At 38.7% G+C, this 23436-nt stretch overlaps 1 protein-coding gene and 1 pseudogene across 1 annotated transcript in view; one reads left to right on the top strand and one right to left on the bottom strand.

Annotated features, from left to right (window-relative positions):
• SPTLC3 (serine palmitoyltransferase long chain base subunit 3) overlaps window positions 1-23436 on the bottom strand; it is a 166812-nt gene that overhangs the window by 96237 nt on the left and 47139 nt on the right. Inside the window, exons 3-4 of the mRNA XM_003252865.4 lie at window positions 6161-6315; window positions 4097-4245 (exon numbers count right to left, since the gene is read on the bottom strand). Coding sequence (XP_003252913.2) covers window positions 4097-4245; window positions 6161-6315 — 304 coding nt within the window. The remainder of the gene's footprint in view (window positions 1-4096; window positions 4246-6160; window positions 6316-23436) is intronic.
• Window positions 4279-4936, top strand: LOC105740414 (annotated as a pseudogene).

The raw sequence follows: 23436 nt of genomic DNA, 5'->3' as shown, positions 1-23436 counted from the left end.
GTGAGAACATGCGGTGTTTGGTTTTTTGTCCTTGCGATAGTTTACTGAGAAAGATGGTTTCCAGTTTCATCCATGTCCCTACAAAGGACATGAACTCATCATTTTTTATGGCTGCATAGTATTCCACGGTGTATATGCGCCACATTTTCTTAATCCAGTCTATCGTTGTTGGACATTTGGGTTGGTTCCAACTCTTTGCTATTGTGAATAGTGCCGCAACAAACATACGTGTGCATGTGTCTTTATAGCAGCATGATTTATAATCCTTTGGGTATATACCCAGTAATGGGATGGCTGGGTCAAATGGGATTTCTATTTCTAGATCTCTGAGGAATCGCCACACTGACTTCCGCAATAGTTGAACTAGTTTACAGTCCCACCAACAGTGTAAAAGTGTTCCCATTTCTCCACATCCTCTCCAGCACCTGTTGTTTCCTGACTTTTTAATGATGGCCATTCTAACTGGTGTGAGATAGTATCTCATTGTGGTTTTGATTTGCATTTCTCTGATGGCCAGTGATGATGAGCATTTTTACCTGTGTTTTTTGGCTGCATAAATGTCCTCTTTTGAGAAGTGTCTGTTCATGTCCTTTGCCCACTTTTTGATGGGGTTGTTTGTTTTTTTTCTTGTAAATTTGTTTGAGTTCATTGTAGATTCTGGATATTAGCCCTTTGTCAGATGAGTAGGTTGCAAAAATTTTCTCCCATTCTGTAGGTTGCCTGTTCACTCTAATGGTAGTTTCTTTTGCTGTGCAGAAGCTCTTTAGTTTAATTAGATCCCATTTGTCTATTTTGGCTTTTGTTGCCATTGCTTTTGGTGTTTTAGTCAGGAAGTCCTTGCCCATGCCTATGTCCTGAATGGTATTGCCTAGGTTTTCTTCTAGGGTTTTTATGGTTTTAGGTCTAACATGTAAGTCTTTAATCCATCTTGAATTAATTTTTGTATAAGGTGTAAGGAAGGGATCCAGTTTCAGCTTTCTACATATGGCTAGCCAGTTTTCCCAGTGCCATTTATTAAATAGGGAATCCTTTCCCCATTTCTTGTTTTTGTCAGGTTTGTCAAAGATCAGATAGTTGTAGATATGTGGCATTATTTCTGAGGGCTCTGTTTTGTTCCGTTGATCTATGTCTCTGTTTTGGTACCAGTACCATAGTGATAATATGTTTTAAAGTTTAGCATTCAATAGATAACTATTAAATTAACAATCATTAACGATTACATTGTTAATGTCTTCTATATCATTTATTTATTTTTGGCTTCTTTATTACTTTATAAGTAATATATTATTTATATTTTATATATAAAATATATAAAGTAATAGTAATTTATAGTTTTCCCTTTATTAAATGCATGTTTGTCAGATTTGGAGATCAAGGTTATGCTGGCTGTATGGTTGTCAACTGTGGGAGACACCTTATAGTCTCCTATTACCATATCATTTTTTTGTTTTTTGTTGCTTCATTTGTGTGGAATGTAAATTGATCCATAAAGGAGTCAAAGTCTCCCTTAATTTTGTATTCCACTATTTTTTAGTTGTACTCTAAAATAAGCAGTAGGGCATAATTTCACAACTTAAAAATAGCATTTGCACTTCTGTACAGATGTGTCCGGAAATATATCATTCCCAGCTGTATTTTTGGGCTCAGTTTTAACATTTACAGGTGCAGATTTTGCAAACAATCTTCCTCCAGGAACCTGCCTCCTGGGCTCTTCCTTTGCTGCTCCTTCTACTGACATGACCTCCCTTTTGGGCCCCTTTGGTGGTTGCAGCAGGGAGGTGGGCACTAGGTACCTGGTGGGACCTATCTTTCTATTTTTCACCCTTTGAAATAATTTTAACTTAATATCATATATTTTTAAATTACAGCACATAGTTGAGCTTAGGTTTTTGGCCAAATCTCAGTCTTTTTCTCTTAATAGACAAATCTGTTCTAGGTACATTTTTGTTTTTTGTCAAAATAATATCTGTCATCTATGTTTTAAGTAATTCCTTGTTATTTCCTTTTTTATCTTTCCTCTTTTGTTACATGGATTTTATTTTCCTTTTTCCCCTAAAACACTGAAAACTATTTTTAAAAGCTCTGAGGAGTTATTTTTTAGTGATTAAATGTTCATGAACTTGTAGGTTCTCAAGAAGCTATTTTGGTTACTAAAAATTGTTGAACTTCTAGCTTTCCAATTTTCATTGTTAACCCATTTGTACTGTTAGATATTCTCTTAAGACATGTTTTCCAGAAGTTACCTGTGTTCATTAGAATAAATGGCTTTCAGAATCACGCTACTCCCAATTCTTGCATGCCATGTTAAGATTATTGTTAATGTTCCAGAATACTTTATCCTCTTTATTTATTCATTTCCGGACTGGCTGCTTATATTCATATTTCAGTCATTCTATTTGCCTAAAATTAGTGACGGTGGCTTCTCTTTGAGTCTTTCACTATTTACTTGAAAAATGTTAAAGTCCTTTTCTTAGAACTTGACATGGAGAGCTAAATGAAATGGAGAAATATTAAAAACTGGGCGATTCAGAAGGGTGAGTAGGTGGAGAAAGAACTTGGGCTGAGTGACAGTCCCAAATGGGACCTTCATTTCTGCCTAGTTTCTTAGGGTTTGCTACACCTATGGAGTTGGGGACCCATGTTCCGTATCTGGCTTCCCCTGTAAGTGAACCACTGTCTGTATCAAGCAGCTTTCCTTCAGCCTCTACCGCCTGTGTAGGGAGCGTTCTGTCTCACTGAGTTGGGGGGTTGTTATCAGGAATGTGTCTTCTGCCTGGTCATTAACAACCCTGGTATTGGGTGTCACCAGCACCAGAGGAAATGTCTCAAATGATTACTGACCCTGTGCTCCTTATGGCTAGGGGTAATCCTCCAGTCTCTGTCCCATCTCCAAATGGGGCATCACAGGTGACCCAGTCCTTCTAAGTGGAGTAAAGCCTCCCATTTTCATCTCCACCCTGTTAACATCTCCAGCCCTTATGCCTCAAAATGAAGATAAGTAAGATGTTTTTCTTAAGAAATCTGTGCACCCACTATTAACTCTAGAGCTTTAGCCAATGAATGTTGGGATTAAAAACGTACCTACTTTGTTCAATGTGAATTATTTGTTGCACAAGTCTGAATAATTAAATAGTTTCTAAAACTCTCTACTAACTGGTTACCTAAGAGGGACATGTGGTTCATAATTCATTAACATGATAGTAAATCCCTTTTTAATCACATTTGCCTCCAATTCTTAGACAGACCTAACTGACCTGGTGAACCTTGCATGTGTCACTGGGAGGGAGAAGGGCTGTAGCAGAGAAAGCTGAGCTAGGCTGGGAATTAGGTTGGTTATTTAACTTCCTTGAGTACATCACTTAGGTGCCATGATCTCAGATTCTTCCCCCAGAAGATGAGAATAACACCACCTGTGTTGCCTACACAGGTGGGTTTTTTTTTGTTTTTTTGTTTTTTTTTTTAATAAATGAACGCTCTCCCTCTCTCTATCCTCATGCCAAGAATTGAAAAGCACTCTATAAGAACAAGCTTGCATTATTCTTTCTTCCTGAATTGAAGATGAGTGGGTTTCCTTCTCACAGATGTTACTCCTTTGAGTAAGAGAAAAACATTTTCACTAAAAGGAAAATAAAGAGGCAGGCTGCTCATCTGCTTCATCTGGTCCATTCATTCATTTGTTCAGTGCAACATTCCACAAGTCCAATCCCTCTTCTCACAAAGCTTATGTTTTAGGAGCAGAGACAGGCCATACACAAATACAAATGCAAGATCATTTTAACCAGTGATGAACATCATTAAGAAAAGTGGAAGAAAGGGCAGAAAAGGACCAGCTAGAGGAGGCACAGTGTTGCTATTTTAGATAATATGGGCAGGAAAGATCCATTTTTGTCTATTCTGGAGAATTGAAACATGCAATTAATAAACTGCCTGGCAACAGCCTAATGCTTGAAATTTCCCCAAATCTCTCTTTTTTTCTTTCTGCATTTTATAACACCTTTTTAATGGACACAGTCCAAATATGATCTAGGTTTGAGAGACGGACACAAGGAATCTGAGATCTAACAGCAAAAAATTTCAAAACAGTGAATGTACATACCCATTTCATGCCTGGTGCTGGCCACGCCTGTGCCATACACCTCTAAAACATCCTTTATTGTCCTCATAGACTCATCGTACTTGGCTGCAAGACCAAGGAAGTTATAGGAGCCCATGTTGATGACATCTTTGATGACTCTTCCAGTAAACCTGCGGGGAAACATGTAAATGAGCACATAATCCTCTCCGCAGGTTTATGCACGATTCAAAAAATCCCTGGTGGAAGGCTTGGGTTCCTATCAAGAAAAAGAGGATGAGGTGACCAAGGAGATGGCAGCTCAGATCCATGAGGTGGAACAGAGCTGGCAGGAGGTGGTTCAGTCTGTCCTAGAGGTTGGTTTCCCTCGGAGGATCCAGACCCCCTCAGCCAGTGCCAGGCACTTTAGTCCCTGGAAGCTGGAAAAGGATGAACAGCCAAGTAGCTTCCAGCTCACAGCAGCCCTCCGACTTGGACCTGCCACAGCTCCAGAGCTTGACTGGATGGAGACAGGACAGTCTCCGATATTCCTTGGCCATCAGGATATACTAGGAGTTGGTAACATCCACTCAGGTGTCACACCCCCCTGGATGATCCAAGATGAAGAAGGCATCTCTGGGAACCAACAAACAGGACTGTCCTATAAAGAATTTGTTAAAGAAAAGGAAAAAGAAGTTGAAGGAACTTTCCCCAAACTGAGTTGGGGCCAACTTCGATCACAGCTCCAGGACCAGTGCAGGCTGGCTGCCCTCTTTGGACCGTGTCTGGAATAATGGATACTGTTGGCAGTTCAAGCGTCAACTCAGAACTGAAGCTGCAGCAATGAACAAGCAGATAAGCAGTCACATTAAAAAAAAATGCTAATTATTCCCTGTTGCTCTACCAGCTACCGTGAGGCTAAAAGCAAAGTCAACAAACTCCTACCCACTATTATTCCTTCCACCAAGTTCATTATCATTGTCTTTCTTAGGAAACAGACATGCCCATTCATTTGATTTAATAAAGTTTTATTTTCCCAAATGTAAAAAAAAAAAATTATCCTAGTGCTGGAGAGGCCTTAGGTCTGGCCCAAATCACATGTTTTCTTTCTTATTAACTTGCACTGTTGTCAGCATAAAGAAAGAAAAAGAAAGAAAACCTTGTCATTTGAAGCAATTTGGATGGAACTGGAGGCCTTTATATTAAGTGAAATAAGCAAGGCACAGAAGTCAAATATCACATTTTTTTTTTTTAACCTATAATGTGGGAGCTAAAAAGGCAGATCTCATGAAGGGAGAGTAGATTGGTTGTTACCAGAGGCTAGAAAAGGTAGGGAGGAGGGGGAGATAAAGAGAAATTGACTAACAGGTACAAAGATACGGTTTGATAGAAGAAATAAAACTCAGATCAGTAGGGTGACTGTGGTTTATAAAATAATGTATGGTCTATTTCAAAATAGCTAGAAGAAAATAATTTAAATGATTCTGTCATAAAAAAAGACAAATATTTAAGATGATTGATGCCACAAGTACACTGATTTGATCTTTACAATTTATATGAATGTATTAAATTATTACATGTACTCCAAAATAATATGCATCTATTATGCATCAACAAAGTTGTTACCAAAATATGGTTTTCCCTAAGAGGAGGGTAAACCCATGATGAAGTTGGGCAGAGCACTGGAGAAAGATATCTTGACCCACGGATTGTTACTTAGCCCTGATTTTCCTTGGGCACTTATTTCTATGACACCCATGCTCTGGTTTAAATTCCAGCAAGAGAACGGAACAAGAACCACGGTCATCGCTGTCTCATTCAGCTATAAGTAAGAGAGTAGTATTTGTCAATAAAGCTGAAAGGGGTCTTCCTGGCTGGGTTGGTGTGTCCTGCACCTTCTGACACAGGTCTTAGGTTAATTACAATACAAAAAAGCCACTCTGGCAGCTGCTTAATTACTGTACCATCCTCCCCTGGCATTAGGCATATATGATACAAAACCAATGGCTTCCTTGCCTTGTTGTTTTTGGATTTGTTATCTAGTGGCCACGCTAGGATTTCCTTGAAAGGTTTTTCTTTTCACCAAGCCCCTCCAAGTGGCTGTCTCACCTAAACGTCCAGTTATAGTCATCCGACACCCTCTCCATCACGTCAAACAGAGGCCCTGGGGCACTGCAGATGGGCCGGTTCCAGTTGTCTCTGATTCGCATGTAAAGGTTACGTGTATAAAAATTTTCAAAGTCTTGATACAGTGGCACAAAATCCTGTTAGAACAGAGGTAGAAGGTTATCTCTGGTTCTTTGCTTTCTGGATTTCACTTACAATTGAAGCAGGGAAGAAGACCTAGAAGAGCTGTGGAAATAACACATCTACAGATATATTTTGAGCAAAGGTCAGTAGGTGAGGGAAGTAAATCTGTGAGGCTAAAGAATATGCCTTTTAGTAGGGGAATGAAAACATGTGATGAATAGGCGTAACAAAGATGTCAGTGCAATACAAGCCCGAGAGCAAGTAGAGACAACACGTCCCTGCAGTTTCTCTAAGGGTAACACAGGTGTCTATGTCCAAAGCAGTTTCGTTGGAAAAAAAATGGTTGAGATGATCGTGTGTTTTCAACTTTTTTGAACATGAATATATCACTCACTGTGTGTTTAGAAGTGGGGATGAACTTGAACCATTGGACCTGCTGGCTGTTACATGTCCCATGGAAACTAATCAGAGGAGCTCATGGAGGCAGCGGGCCTCTCTCACAGCTGAGGTAAGAACACTGAGTTGCTGTATAAAGTGTAATCCGTGACTAAAGGGATCTGCAATCTAGCTGAGGCTTAAAGCAAGACATGTCTAATGTCATCATTTGACTCTTAATAGTTCCCTCTTCCCGTTTAGAAAAAAAAGTATATCTCATTGCCGGCGCTCATTTGGTTTTACATAAACATGCTCTTTGAGGCTGAAGCAAATCTGACTGATTTTCAATGTGAAAATAAAATATAAAAACTGTTCTTGGAGTTAGTTCTAAATAGAACTAACATCAAAATCATCTGCATCAGAATAATCTATTTAGGAAAAATCAGATTCATCAAATGAATTTTTGGTTAACAACTGTTAAAGAATGATGCTAACATCACGCTTAGGAATGCTGCGTTTTCTAGGATTTGACATTTTCCATGAGCTAGAGAGTACTATATTATGTAAGCGGAAATACCATTACTAAAACCAGAATGCTACAAATAGAATGATGTCTTTTGTTTTCAAAATTGATATACTGGAGCAATGCGAAAATAATACAAGTGAGATATTAATAGTTCATGGCAAGGTTTTCTTAGGATGAATGCTGCAGCCTCAAGATTCTCCTGCGAGTATTCTTGGAGCAAACAGGAAGAAAGTTAATCCAAGGCAGAAAATGCAATAATGGTAACTGTGGTCTAAGCCAAGCACTTTGGACATTCGTGGGATTACAGTAAGAGGGAGAGTCCTACCTTGTTGGAGGAATCAGGGAAGCTTTATGTAGGAGAGTCCTTGGAGATGGGCACCAAGGCAGAATGAGATTGTTATGGGCAGGGATGCTTTGGGAGTTCTCCAGGGAGTGGGTTTGTATGCTGGGAATGTGGAGTGCATTTGGGAAGAATTAATAAGAACAAACTATAACGCATACGCTGTCACTCTTTGCTCAGAACTTATAATGGCTCCCACCTCACTCCTGATTCGACATCCTGACTCATATAGCTTCTGGTTACCTCTCTGACCCCATCCCCTAATGACTCCCTACAGCGTAGGTGAGGCTGCAATGTCAGCTGGGCACAGACAGTGGGAACCTTGAGCACCCGAAGCATTTGCAGGAAGAGTTCATCCTTTATCCTGCAGGTAATGAGGGGTCACTGAATAATTGGGAGTGAGCCTTCTCATTCTTCCGCCTATGCTCTCGGAGCACTTGGCTCTCCTTTCCCTTATTAAATGAAGCTGATTTCCTCAAGGAACAAGGAGACCATGGGGAGTGCCTTTGTGGATGACCGTATGCTACCGCTTTGCCCACTCATTCTCTGCACTGGTTCATTGCAGAAGATAATATGGAGAATAGGCAGGTTTTGATGGCAGATGGCTACACCGAAGCCACAGACCGTTCTGTCACTTCATCCTTTGGTCCTTGGTGACAATAGCATCATTTCTTGGGGAAAAAGTATACTTTTTTTTTGTAGGAAAGAATGTTCATAAGCATATACTGTCTGAATTTGAAGGATGGTTGGGCAATTCTACATTTAAAAGTCTCACCTCGAATGCATTTTCTTTAAGTAGCTGTGATGTAGGTTTTGTTATGATTTAAAGCTCCAAGTTTCTGATAATCAATTATACTCTTTATATGTCTTTCTCACAGGGAAAGAGACATATTTTTGAGGCTACAAGATTATATAATTCTAGAAAACTCGTTCTCAAACTATTTCTTCTTCGATTCAATACATTTTTTCAGACTGTTTACTGCTTTGTGAATTATTCTAATCCCCAAATGTTGTGTTTATCTATTTATAAATTTAAAAGTCTTATTTGAAATAATAATCTATAAACTCATCCTATCATGAGAAAAGAGAGAAGTAGGTGTGTAAGTAATATTTCTGGACTCTAAAGAGAATTGTAATTTTAGGTTTTATGAGGAATCTTACCCAAAATAAAGTAGCAGTTGGCTTTGGAGAGAAGGAGACAAGAACCAAAATATTCTGTCTATAAAATTAAAATTAATTTCAGATTTGGAACCACAAGATGCACAGGGCACCAGGGCTAGAGGGGCCACAACTATCACAGAGCAGGAGTCCCCAAGCCCTGGGCTGCAGACAGGTACCAGTCTGTGGCCTGTTAGGAACCGGGCCACACAGCAGGAGGTGAGCAGTGCGTGAGCGAGCATTACCTCCTGAGCTCCGAGCTCCACCTCCTGTCAGATCAGCAGTGGCATGAGATTCTCATAGGAGTGCAAACCCTATTGTGAACTGCGCATGTGAGGGGTCTAGGTTTTGTGATCCTTATGAGAATCTAATGCCTAATGATCTGAGGTGGAACAGTTTCATCCTGAAACTATACCCCGTCACCCCACCTGGCTTTTGGTGGAAAAATTGTCTTCCTCAAAAGCAGTCCCCAGTGCCAAAAAGATCAGGGACTGCTGTTTTAGAGCTCAAACACCCACTCGGCCCATGAGGAGAATCAGGCCCAGAAAGGTGTGTGACTTGAACTCTGGTCAGCCTCGGACCTCACCCACTCCCCTAGACAGTGACTTCAGAGTGATTTCGGTCATACCTAGCTTCCCTCCAAAACACCAGTGATGACAAAAACCCTGGCCCATGATATGGAAAACTAGGGCCAGCAGGTTGCCAGACTATATATAGTAGGAATGTCCCTTAGTCATAGGGAACTTGGCGTTGGCTTGAAAAAACAGCCCATGGCTTCCCAGCCCACGCCACATGAAGATGCATTGTCATGGCTACCTAAGAGAAGGTCAGAAAATACTTCATCCTGTCTAAACTCTCTGCCTCCTGACTCAGGGATTCAGAATTTGTACCTATGTAGAAAGGGACAGCTGGCTCTTCACTGAGATAAATGCTTTGAGGGCAAAATACAGGGATTCTAATGTATTCTGTAGGGCCAGAAAAGTCTTCCTTCTAGGGAATAATCTTCATGCTCAATAGAAATTGTATAAATTAAGTACTTGCAACTCCCCTGCAAAGAGGAAGGGCTAGTTTGTTTGTTTTTTTTTCTAAAGTACTCAGAGTTATTTCTTTGTGCATGACATAAACATTAACCCAGATCTGATACACAAGGTCAGTAACCTACATGTTTCTGAGAGGGCCAATTGAGTTTGGAGACCTACTTAGAATTAAAGATCTGATCGGTGAATGAACTGACTTGCTTTTGGGCATGGCCCTCTTCTTCTCCCCACCTGCGAGGTTTCCTGTCTGCGTGTATTTCCACTCCACCCCATTCCTTTAAACAGCCAGGAGCTTTCTTCAGGAGCAGCCAACGCCTTCCAAAGGTCAATGTCCTCTAGTCCCAGAGAAGCTTCCCACAGCATTATAACTAAACCAGAAAATGAAGCTGGACTTGATATTTCAAAAACAAAAGCATTGCAATAGGATATATCTTTATTTATCTATAGACTTAATTTGTCATTTGGCTTACCATCTTTATTTTGCTTTCTGATACAAATGGCTAGATATGATAGAAAATACCAGGCCATAAGGACACGATCATTTTGGAGAATGGAGTGTAGAAAGAAGTGAGTTAAACCTAAAAAGACCCACAAAAATAGCATTGTTTCTTCTGCAATGTCATAATCTTTATTTTTCAATCTTTATATTTGTATGATAATTTATAATTTTCCAAGTGTTATAGATATTTCTATCAAACTTTTATAGATAAGTTGATGGAAAGTCAGAAAACTTGATTGGACAAAATGGGAATTATTAATATTTCCAGTTCCCAAACCATGCTCTTTCCAATAAACCCTGCTACAAGGCTTGATGCTTGTATGAAAGTGAAAAGAGCATATCCATAGCTCATTGTTAAAACTATTACCAAATTTGGAAGCATATCTCTTGTAGAGTGAGAAAGAATCTTTATCAAACACAAAGTTATTCATTTGCATCTACATTGACACTTCAGTTCTCACCGAATACTGTATTTTATATAATTGTCCTTTTGAGAGCCAGCTGTTTCTAAGGCAGAACTTGGGATAATAACAAAATATGCTTATATTTTCCTTTTTGTTGATAAGGGTAACTGTATTTACAGTAGTTCTTCGAAGTATAAGAACCTAACTTAAAGATGGCTAAATTTAAATTTTATTCTTAAAGAATTAGATAGAGATATTGAATAAAGATGGCAGACTCAGTACTTACATGAATCCTACCACTCTTCTAAAAGTTCCATGGAAAAACAATAAAAAATAGATATTTAAGAAACAAAATAAAGTTCTAAATGCCTAGAAAGACCATCAAGAGTGTCATCAATGAATCAGAAATGCAGAAGAATCACAAAGACAGACATAAGTAAGATCTGATCACTGGGGAAATTAAACCACAGGAAACCATGGGTCCAAATATTTGCAGAGAAGACTGGCATGGATGTAAGCTAATAGAGGCAGCTTCAAGTTGAGAGTGAAGAGCTATAACAAGCTGACATTCAAGGTGAGGGTAGATCCCTTCATCCTCTTTCTATTGGGCTAACAAATAAGAAGTGATAATATTGGCCACAGGACAAAGCTTTGTGGTGGGCAACAGGAAGAAGAGGGAAAAGCAATGCCCCAATGTAGAGAAATGCAGAGCCCACATAACAAGAAGACAATCTACTGGCCCTGGAAACTCATCCTATTCCACTTCTACAGTCACTCAAGATAGGTGAACATGAATATATATATATTGTAGCTTATATGTCACTTCTACATATATATATATATATGTAGAAGTGACATTTTTATATAAACATAACAATGCACCCATTTAAAGGATAAACAGTTCAAAAAATAATGACCATGACAAAAAGGCAAATTAATAAGCTACAGTATTATATTGATGATTTCTTTCATAAGACAGTGAAAAGGACAAAGAAAAGAAAATATAAAGGGCAAGTCAAGAGATATATATATAGGGCAGATTCAGAAGGACAAACATCTCTCTAATAGACATGGCAAGATTGAAAGAAGGAGGTTAAGGAGGAAAGGAAGAGAAGGAGGAGGGAAAGAAGGCAAAGTGTAAGAAGGAAGAGAAGGGAGAAATTTCTAGAGATGAGGAAAAATTTGAATTTTAAGATATAAAGAGTTCATCAGGTACTTATTAAAGCAAATAAAGTTTCACACTTCATAGAAGAAAATAATCAGATTGCTTAAAACTTGAACTAAAAATTTTGTACTCTTCCAAGTTAGCAACCAAATAAAAACAAATACACACATTTTTCAGTATATGCAAGGAGTCATAAGGTTAACACCCACAGGCATTTTCTGTAATAATTGAGAATGCACTACCTGATTTTGAAATATACAAAGGTACAGTAATCAAAACAGCATGGTACTGGCATAGAAACAGACACATAGGCCAATGGAACAGAATAGAGAGCCCAGGAATAAATTCATGCATTTACAGTAATGGATCTTTGACAAAGGAGACAAAAACACACAATGGGTAAAGGAGAGTCTTTTCAATACATGGTGTTGGAAAAATTGGATATAAATATGCAGAATAACGAAATTGGATTCTTTTCTCATACTATATACAAAAATGCACTCAAAATGGATTAAATACTTAAATGTAAGACCTGAAACTGTAACACTATTAGAAAGAAACTTAGGGAAAAATCTTGACATTGATCTGGGCAGTGAATTTTTTGCTATGATCTCAAAACACAGGCAACAAAAACAAAACAAACAAACAAAAAAAACAACCAAAAAATGGAATTGCATCAAACTAAAAAGCAAAAGCTTCTGCACAACAAAAGAAATAATAAACAGAGTGAAGAGGCAACCTACAGAATGGGAGAAAATATTTGCAAACCATATATCTTATAAGGTGTTATTACCCAGAATACATAAGGAATCCAAACAATTCAGTAGCAAAACAAACAAACAAACAAAAACTTGATTAAAAAATGGGCAAGAGACCCAAACAGATATTTCTCAAAAAAGACATACAAATGACCAACAGATATATTAAAAATAGGTCAGCGTCACAAATTGTCAGGGAAATGCAAATGAAAACCACAATGAGAAATCACCTCTTATCTGTGAGAATGGATGTTACTAAAAAGACAACAGATAACAAATGTTTGCAAGGATGTGGAGAAAAGAGAACTCTTGTCCACTGATGGTGGGAAGGTAAATTGATGAAGCTGTTATGAAAAACAATATAGAGGTTCCAAAAAAATTTAAAAATGGAACTACCATATGATCTAGCAATCTCACTTCTCGGTGTATATCCAAAGTAAATGACATCACTATCTCCAAGAGATATTTGCACTCCTGTGTTTATTGCAGCATTACTCACAATAGACAAGATATGTAAACAACCCAAGTGTCCATCATGGATGAATGGATAAAGAAATGCGGTATAGATACACAATGGAATACCCTTCAGGCTCAAAAGAGAAGGACATTTGCGACAACATGGATGCACCTGGAGGACTTTATACTAAGGGAAATAAGAAAGACAAATACCATATGATCTCACTTAACGTGTGAAATCTAAAAACATTGAAATCATAGGGGCAGAGAGTAGAATGTTGGTTGCCAGGCCTGGGGGCATGGCGAAAATAGGGGGATACTGGTCAAAGGGTACAACGTTTCAATTATGTAGTATGAATAAGTTCTGGAGACCTAATGTACAGCATAGTGACGATAGTTAATAATATATTGTATACTTGAAATTGATAAGAAAGTAGATCCTAAATGTCCTCCCCAAAAAAAGGAAGAAAAAGGTAACTATGTGAAATTATGGATACGTTATTAGCTTGATAGTTATAAATATTTCACAATGTATATGTATATCAAAACATCATATTGTACACTATAAATATTTATAATTTTTAAAAAGCTTGAAGTTTTTAAAAAAGGAGAAGTAAAAAAATGCATATGTGTTAAAAGAAAAACTACTGTACTAAGTGTAAAAGGAGAAGTATTTAAAATAAAAAATAGAAGAAGATATGAATGTAAAACATAAATATGGCAGAATCAGTATAAGTATGTAATTACAGTATTATAGGTTTAACCATATGGAATTGCCAATGTTTGACTATTTTTAACCTATCAAAACAGCAATTTCATATGGTTTAAATAAGTGTTAATATATTATTAAAATACAACTTTTTTTGTGTTTCAATCTATTTGTTGCTTGTAAGAGATATACATTTTCTGGAAATGCTGAAGATAAAAGAAAGAGATGGCTATTGAAGAAAAAAGGTACATAAATAATAATAGAAGGTAAACTAGAATATAAAGTAAAAAGCATAATAAAAGGAAAAATCCACCAAGAACTATTAGAGCCAAGGACTTTTATGTATCTGATAGTTACACAGAAATACTTTAGGAAAAAAAAAAACCCTGACAAATTTACAATCACAGGAAAGGCATTAACATACATTTATTTTAAAAAGTTCAGTAGAGAAAAAAGTAAGTTTAGAGCAGTTAAATATCACAATAAGTTTACTGTAATAGCAAACCCCAAAGATAATATATGTACAGTTTTTCATGTCACCCATGAAAAATTCCAGAAATTCTAATGCAACTATCTGAGAAACTGTGAAGGAGTGAATTTATTAAGGTGGCAGCATTTGAGGTTAGAATATAAAAATAACAATTGCTTTGCTATATGTTATCAATAGCTAACTGGAAGATGGTATGGGAAAAAGATAATATTCAAATTATGTCATGATTAAAAAATTGTGCCCAGTAAGAGAAAATGGTAAGACTTTTATAAAGAAAATTATAAATTGTTACTAAAGAACATAAGAAATATGTAAAGAAATGGAGAGACAGATTTCTGAACAGGAAGACTGCTATGAAGATATCAAATTTTCCAAAGATAACCTATAGATTTAATGAAAATGGCCAGTTTTTTCCAAATTCTATACCTCACAAGCTAATTCTAAAGTATACACAGAAAGAAAATCTTAAAGAATTAAATAAAAACTTGTAGAGTTACCCAAAATAATAGGAAAATAGGTCAACATTTCATATAACTGAGTTAAAAATGAACTATTTAGCCGTGCTCTGTGGCTCACGCCTGGCCTGTAATCCCAGCACTTGGAGAGGCTGAGGCAGGCGGATCGCTTGAGGTTGGGAGTTTGAGACTAGCCTGGCCAAGACGGTGAAACCTAGTCTGTACTAAAATACAAAAATTAGCCGGGCACGGTGGCACGCGCATGCCTGTAATTTCAGCTACTCGGGGGGTTGAGGCATGAGAATCGTGCCAACCTAGGAGACAAGATCGTGCAACTGTACTCCAGCCTGGGTGACAGAGCAAGACTCTGTCTAAAAAAAAAAAAACAAAAAAACTATTTAATTAATGATATTGGGGAAATTATTAGAAATATCATTAAAAAAAATTGGCCAGGTGCGGTGGCTCATGCCTGTAATCCCAGCTACTAGGAAGGCTGAGGCAGGAGAATCACTTGAACCCAGGAGGCAGAGGTTGCAGTGAGCCAAAATCGCACCACTGCACTCCAGCCTGGGCGAAAGAGCAAGACTCCATCAAAAAAAAGAAGAAAAAAAGAAAAGAAAAGAACTATTTAATTAATGATATTGGGGAAATTATTAGAAATATCTTTAAAAAAAATTGATCATGTGGTGGCTCATGCCTGTAATCCCAGCATTTTGGGAGGCCGAGGTGGGCAGATCACTTGAGGCCAGGAGTTCAAAACCAGCCTGGTCAACATGGAGAAAACTCTGTCTCTACTAAACATACAAAAATTAAGTGGGTGTGGTGGCAGGCGCCTGTAATCCCAGCTACTCTGGTGGCTGGGGCACTAGAATCACTTGAACCCAGGGGGAGAAGGTTTGCAGTGAGCTGACACCACGCCACTGCACTCCAGCCTGGGAGACAGAGTGAGACACTGTCTCAAAATAAAAAAAAAAAATTTTTTTTAAATAGTCCTTTACCTCACACAGCACATAGAAATAAACTAGATGGATGAATAGATTTATGGACCAAATGTTTAAAATAAACACCCCAAATCACAGAAGTTCTGAATGAAACTATAGGGACATTTTATAAACACGACTAACACTCCATCCCAAAGAGAAAAAAAGAAAACTAACATCAAAACTAATAACAACAATGAAAACATAAATGTGTTTCCTACGTATGACTTAAACATTTATGTGCGGCTAAATATAATGCAAATAAAGTTAAGAGCCAAGAAACAGAATTGGAAAAATATTTAAAATACATTTAATGGAAAAATTATTGATATAAGAGCACATAGAGTTCCTCTAAATCAATTTTCAAAAAGTTTAATAAAATCATGAGCAAAGGATAGGAACTGCCAGTCTGAGAAAAGTTAAGTGCAAATAACTAAAAAGTATATTTAAAGAAGTGCAGTCATACTATTAATCAGGAAAATGCAAATTAAGACAAAAACAAATAATGTTCACCCATCAGATTAGCAAAACAATTTTTAAATGTTGATAATAATCAACCTACCAAGTGCTGGCGAGGAAGCATGCATTGTTAGATACTGTTCACTGGAGTCGGTCTAGGCAAGCATTTTTGAAAGGCAAATTGGCAGCATGTCTCAGAAGTTAAAATGTGCATGCCTTGGACTCAGAAAGCCACTTCTAGGAATTATCCTAGAATAAATGCATATACTGATCATGGACAAGATATTTATGAAAATAAAAATGGGAATAAGTATATTATGGTATACCCATATATGGAGTATCATGGAATATTATGGAATAGCATGCAGCTGTTAAAAGGAATGAAGTAGTTCTGTATTGGCATATAAATATCTTCAAAGACAGAGTTAGAGAAAAACAAGTCACACAAGATGTATGATGTGACCCCATAAAGGACAGAGTAAGTACACACGAACGTAAGTGTAGTTAAGTGCACAGAAGAGACAGAAAAAATGCATGCACAAAGATAAAATAATGCTTGTTTTTGTGCACTAATTCCATAATAAAAAGGAAAGAGAAGAAAACATTAGTATAAGAAGTGGCTTTTCATTCAGGCTTGTCTTAACCCCCTCATTCACATACTGGCTTTGTGCAAGTGATATGTGTGTGTGTAAATATATATGTTTCTGTATTATACAAATAAAAATATATATCTTGTACATATATATCTACAAAGAGATGTTGGTCTCTCTTGAGTATTCACTGTGGGAGACTATGATCTGATTTTACCAGTGATCTTATTTAGCAAAATATTTCTCGGCCTTTGGTATTTTGGGGTTGCCTTCTTAGCCTATGGCACATGCTCTGCCAGATAAAATTGTGGACAACTTTCGCCCCTTCTTGCTTTTTAGCCAGAAGATATTTAGATCCAAGCCTGGTTGGGGAGATGGCGGATTGTGCTGGCCAGTGATTCTGGCTGCATTTAAAGCTATTGGTTTCTTGGTGATAGCTGAGTCAGAGTGTGAGATATGCAGATACCCTAGGGAGGGCCATTCCAGGCAGAGGGCTGTGTAAGTGGAAATTATCTGAGGCAGGCACGTGTGGGTAGTGCCTGAGGAAGAGCAAGGAGGTCCTAGTGTCTGAAGCAGTGCTTGGGAATGAAGAGGAGGAGAAGGGATGAAGTTAGAGACTCTGTGTTCTGCAGAGTCTCTGGCAGCTCTGCTTGGAAGGAGATGGGAAGATGTTAAAGGGTTCTGGCCAGACATGTGCTGTGACCTGACTTAGGATTTTAAACATCACATTGCTTGTTAGTGGAGAAGAGACTGTTGGGTTCAAGGGTGGAAGCAGGGTACATCTGAGGTAAGAGGAGATGGTGGTTTGGACAAAGCTTGTAGCAGCAGGGGTGGTAAGAAGTAGTCTGATAACAAATACAGTGTATTTGGAACATGGAATTGACAGTATTGGCCTACAGATTTGACTTTGGGTACAAAGGAAAGAGCTGAGTCAAAGATGACTCAGCGGTTTTGTCCAGAGCATCTGGACTGGTGGAGTTGCCATTTACTTACCTGGAGATTGTGAAAAGAACAGGTTTGGAGGGGAAACTCAACCCACAGTTTTGGATGTATTAAGGCTGAATGACTGCTGGTGACTGTGAGCTAGTGCACAGGTGGCCTTGATAGGAATCCAGACACCTGCCCCATGGTGGCAGGTGGAAGGCCAAGTATATGAGCACAGTAGCAGGTAGGTGGTGGAGGAGGCAGGTGGATGTGCTGACCTTTTTCTATTTTCTCAGTGAAATAGGAAGTGTGAGACAAAGTAACAAATGTTAGAAGCTGTTTTTTTCTCATTTCTGCTTGCCTGCATAATTTCACAAGGCCCCTGACTCTGTGACAATATGCAGCTTTCTGGAAAGATGCTTCGAAGACAAAACAAGATAGAGCATATGGCCCCCCCCATGTCTCTTCCCTGAGTCACTGTATTCCTCAAAAGATAAATTACTTCAGAATGTCTATTATTAAAAAGCCAAAACAATAACAGATGCTGGCAAGATTGTGGAGAAAAAAGGATGCTTATACACTGTTGGTGGGAATTAAATTAGTACAACTTCTATGGAAAACAGTATGGAGATTTCTCAAAGAACTAAAAATAGAATTACCATTTGATCCAGCAATCCCACTACTGGGTATTTACTCAAAGGAAAAGGAATTATTATATCAGAAAGATATGTATTTATTGTAGCACCGTTGACAACCGCAAAGATGCGAAATCAACCTAACAGTCCATCAACAGACGATTGGATAAAGCAAATGTGGTGTGTGCATACACACATACACACACAGTGGAATACTATTCAGCCACAAAAGGAATGAAATCATGTCTTTTGCAGCAACAGGGATGCAACTGTAGGCCGTTATCTTAAGTGAAACAACTCAGACACAGAAAGTCAAATACTACATGTTCTCACTTCTAAGTGGGAGCTAAATAATGCACACACATGGATGTAGAGAGTAAAATAAGAGACACTGGAGAGTTGGAAGGGTGGGAGGGTAGGAGGAGGGAGAGGAATGAGAAATTACTTAATGGGTACAATGCACATTATTCAGGTGATGGTTATACAAAAAGCCCATACTTCACCACTACACAGTATATCTACGTAACAAAACTGCATTCTTACCCCCAAATTCATATAAATAAAAAAAATAAAAAATAAAGTGGGACAATCCCCCAGATAAATAAATAAATAAATAAATAACTTTAGCTGTTTCTCCTACACATAAGATAATGTCTGATGCGGTTAGTGGTTATGCTTCTGTAAACTATAATCAGATGTACTCTTGCACCCAAATGTAGATGCGATTTTGCGTATACTGAATCTTTACTACCTGTATGTAAACTGTGAACTGAAATGCTGCATTGGAGCAGTCTGATAGGACCTGTTTAAAGGGCTACTCTGAGGCTCTAGGCTTCAGTCTACAGTCCTCAGGAAGACTGCTAAGTAAAAGTAATTTTAATTCTTTAAAAGTTTATTTTTTTTTTCTGTAGTTGATAGAAGCAACATTATTAGCTGAAAGTCAGGAGGTACAAGAAACGTTGCAGGTTTGAGGGGAAAGGGGAAAGTACGAAGTTGCCATTTAGAACAGTCAGTGACTAGAGGTCCTAAGTAACAGTGTGATTGGCAGGCAGCACCAAAGGCTATCTTGAGGCTAGTGGTGCTGAATTTGAAGGGCGACCAGTCAGCATGGGGGTGGGTATCAAGATGAGGTGGTTTCAAAGCCCATGGAATTTAAGATGGATAGAAGAAAGGAAAAGAGAACCCGAGATATAACAGGAGAATGAAAAGATCTTAAAATCAAGGGATTGCGGGCTCCAAGGGTGGAGTTTGTGGGGGTGGTAAAAGAGACATTGGAGGCAGTACTGGAGACAGAAAGCTAGTAATGATGAATGTGTGGGGCAGAACAGCTACAATGTGCAGCCAAGGTTGTAAAGCATTAATCTGGTATTATCAGCTGTTGATCTGTAACCGTTAATCGCCAAAGTCTGCCACAACAAAGTACAGATGGGCTGAGACCGTCTTTCCTGTAAGGGATAGTGGGATAGCTGTGCCTGTGAAAGGGGATAGACAGCTGGAGGTTTCAAGGGATAGCACTGCCTGCACCTGAATGCGGGTGGTAGCCGTATTTCAAATTGAGAACCTTTAGAATAGCAGTGCTTCTCAAACTTTAATGTGTATCTGTATCACCTGAGGATCATGATAAACTAAAGATGCTGGGCTGGGTCTGAGAGTTCTAGCAAGCTCTCAGGTGATACTAGCGACGTAACAGTGAAACAGCAAAAGAACTAACATAGCAAATTCCATTTTTGTTTAAGCAGCCTTTACCCATTCCTGCACATAGGCTACGATAATTTTAGAGCACTGAAATAGAACATAAAAACAGCAATAATGTAGTTTTTTGAAATTAACTCTGGGATTAAAGGGGAGGTATGTAAACAACTATGTTTTGTTAAAGATTTATAGGAGCATTGTGACCTGGTCAAGGCCAAAAAGTTCCAAACCTCCAGACCCTTGCTGGTGCCCAGGTGTCCATGGTCTTTGGTCACCTCTTGAACAGAGCCCCTTTGTCTTCCCTCTGCCCTTAACACAGAGACTGAAATTTGTGTTGATGGTTGGTTCTTTGGGACATTAGCTTACCATCTTCTTGGTTTGCTGGGTCTTCGAAATAAGGTCACCTTCCTTGCTCCGACTCCATGTCTCTCAACTTATTGGGTGTCGTGTGATGAGCAGAATGAGTCTGGACTCCGGTTACAGAAGGATCAACATGTGGTCTCAGACTAGCAGCATTGGCTTCACCTGGGAGCTTGTTTATAGCTATGGAATCTTGGCCCCACCCAAAACTATTGAAGCAGAATCTGCATTTTAACATGACCCCCAGATAATCTGTGTGCATGATGAAGTTTGAGAAGCATTGCTCTAAAACACTGATTTGCAATTTTGTATGCAGATGAGAATCACTTGGGAAGCTTGTTTGACCATCCCTCCCCTCTGCCCCACCCCCCACTATCAAGGCTGCATCACAAAGCAATTAAATCAGGATATCTGTGAGAAAAGCCTAGGTATTTGTATCTTTTAAAGGTTCTCAGTGATTCCAATGGGTAGCCAAGTCTGCAAAGCACTGGTCTAATATTTCTATCCCATAAGCTGCATACTTATTAATATATTACGTTCCTAGAGATACCCCAGTGAAATTTTGAGTTTGGATCTACGCAGGTCCAAACAGGAAGACCAGTGCCTGGGCTGTCTGTTTTGGACAAGACCATATCTCATACCCAGTGACCTTAATGGACCTCATCCTTCAGAAGAAAGTTTCTCTGGGCTAATACTGTTAATGTATCAGGATGCAAAATGTGGATGCAAAATAACAATTTATAATTTATGCAAACATTTAGATATTTGTCCTAAAATTCTCTAGAGCTACAGCTTGCTGAACCCACTTTGTTTTCGGTGGGAGTAAAAATCTCTGAAGATGGGCCAGAAATGTTTGTGATTTACTTGTATGGGTACTAGGAACTACCTGGATTTAATGTGAACACAGAATTACAATTGGTGCCATGTTATATCGGATTTTGCAGAACTTGTTTGATATTGGGACCATAGCGACTTGAGAAATGCAGACCTGTAGAACTGGCTGCACTTGAAGTATTTTCTAATCTCTGGTGAAGCACGACATTAATTGATTATATTTGCTGACATTCTCTTCTGGATTTTGCAAAGTTGGACTCTTACATCATTGCAAAAATAAATTATCTAGGGACTTTTGAGAATTTGTGGTTCAACTCTAAAGTTGTCTTTTATTAAAACAAAGAGATATTCTTGGCCCAAAACTAAAGAGTCACATTTAAGCAAAATATTAACTTTGCATCTTGTCCTTTTTGTTAAGATCTACTGGTTGTTAGTGGAGTCTAACTTGAGCTTTTTAGTGCTCTCTGGGAAGGAGGTTTTGATTTTTCTATTCTTCTCAGTTAATACTCAAGTGATTCAGATAAAGAGGATGATCAGAGCCTTTATGTTTGGGAACCAATTGCAGAATATTTGAGCTAGAAATAAAAAGAAGGAGAAATTAAATAGAGATAAGTTTGGACAACATGTTAATTTGAATGGAAGGCTGTTTGAGACAAGTCATCATAGAGAAAGAAAATAGTGAATTGGATTAATAAATTCTTATATTTGATTAAGAAAAGGAAAGAAGAGTAAATGAGTAAAGGTGGATATAAGAACATTCACTTATGATCTTTTAAAAATCATAATTGTTATTTTCCACCATCACTTCATGAATGCACTCTCTTTTCTGGTGTCATTTTGCCCATGGCTGGCTTGTCATGTGGGGCAGTGTATTCTGCACTCCCAGGGACCAGCTTTTAGAATAGAATAATGCTCATTTCTGCTGAAAAGAATGAAGTGTCACTGGAAATAGGATGTTTCATGTTTTGAGCAAGAGAATTCAAAATGTGCATCGGACAGCTTATTTACAGAAAGCAAGAATACTATCAGATGTAAAGGACTGGGGATGGTATTAAAAGATTAAAGGCGGCCAGGTGCGGTGGCTCACGCCTGTAATCCCAGCACTTTGGGAGGCTGAGGTGGGCAGATCATGAGGTCAGGAGTTCAAGACCAGCCTGGCCAACATAGTGAAACCCTGTCTGTACTAAAAATACAAAAATTAGCCAGGCATGGTGTTGCACGCCTGTAGTCCCAGCTACTTGAGAGGCTGAGGCAGGAGAATCACTTGAATCTGGGAGGTGGAGGTTGCAGTGGGCCAAGATTGCACCACTGCACTCCATCCTGTTTGACAGAGTGAGACTCCGTCTTAAAAAAAAAAAAAAAAAAAAAAAAGATTAAGGATGGGCTGGGTGCAGTGGCACTTTGGGAGGCCAAAGTGGATGGATCACTTGAGGTCAGGAGTTTGAGACCAGACTAGGTAACATGGCAAAACCCTGTCTTTACCAAAAATATAAAAAATTAGCCAAGTGTAGTGGCATATGCCTGTGGTCCCAGCCACTCAGGAAGTTGAGGTGGGAGGATCACTTGAGCCCAGGTGGTGGAGGTTTGCAGTGAGCTGAGATTGCATTACTCTGCCTGGGTGACAGAGTGAGACTCCGTCTCAAAAAAAAAAAAAAAAAAGTTAAAGGGTCAGTCTATAGATAGGGTTGGGAGATCAAGTCCCATCAAAAAGATAGTGACTGCAGTTAATTAGAACCTGTCACTCTGAAATACTGTAAGTCTCTAACGGGACTCAAATTGAACAAATAATAAAAGGTATGCCATGTGAAAGGCACATTTATCTACATGAGTCTATTGACTATTGCTCTGGACCTCACAGGGATCAGATAGGATGAAAACCATTTATTTTGTAAAGAAAGGTAAATTATTAATTTATTTAATGCAATGCATGTCTCCTGTGGGGCGGTTCAAGCAGTTGAAGGGCAAGTGTTGAAGTGCAGGCTGCCATTTGATGTCCATAGCCCATCGTTCAGAACTGATGCATCCATTCCCCTAGTTGCTAGGAGCATTGGAGGCTTACAGCTCCATGAAGATTGCCTGGGTCTGAAGGGATCTTCCTCCACCAAGATCCCTAGTGGTAGCTTCTATCAATGCAGGAGTCAAAAGATCTAGCCCCCTTCCCTCAGCTCAGATGACTCTTGAAAGGCCCTCTCATCTCCAGAACTCCTTGTGGGATTCGTTGAGGCCTTTGCTGCGTCACATCATCTCAATTCACTCCATCCCCTCTTTCCTCTCCAACTCCCCTCCCTC

The sequence above is a fragment of the Nomascus leucogenys genome, chromosome 11 (genome assembly GCF_006542625.1).
Source record: "Nomascus leucogenys isolate Asia chromosome 11, Asia_NLE_v1, whole genome shotgun sequence".
In the NCBI taxonomy this organism is placed as follows: Eukaryota; Metazoa; Chordata; class Mammalia; order Primates; family Hylobatidae; genus Nomascus; species Nomascus leucogenys.
This window is presented reverse-complemented; position numbering and strand designations above follow the sequence as displayed.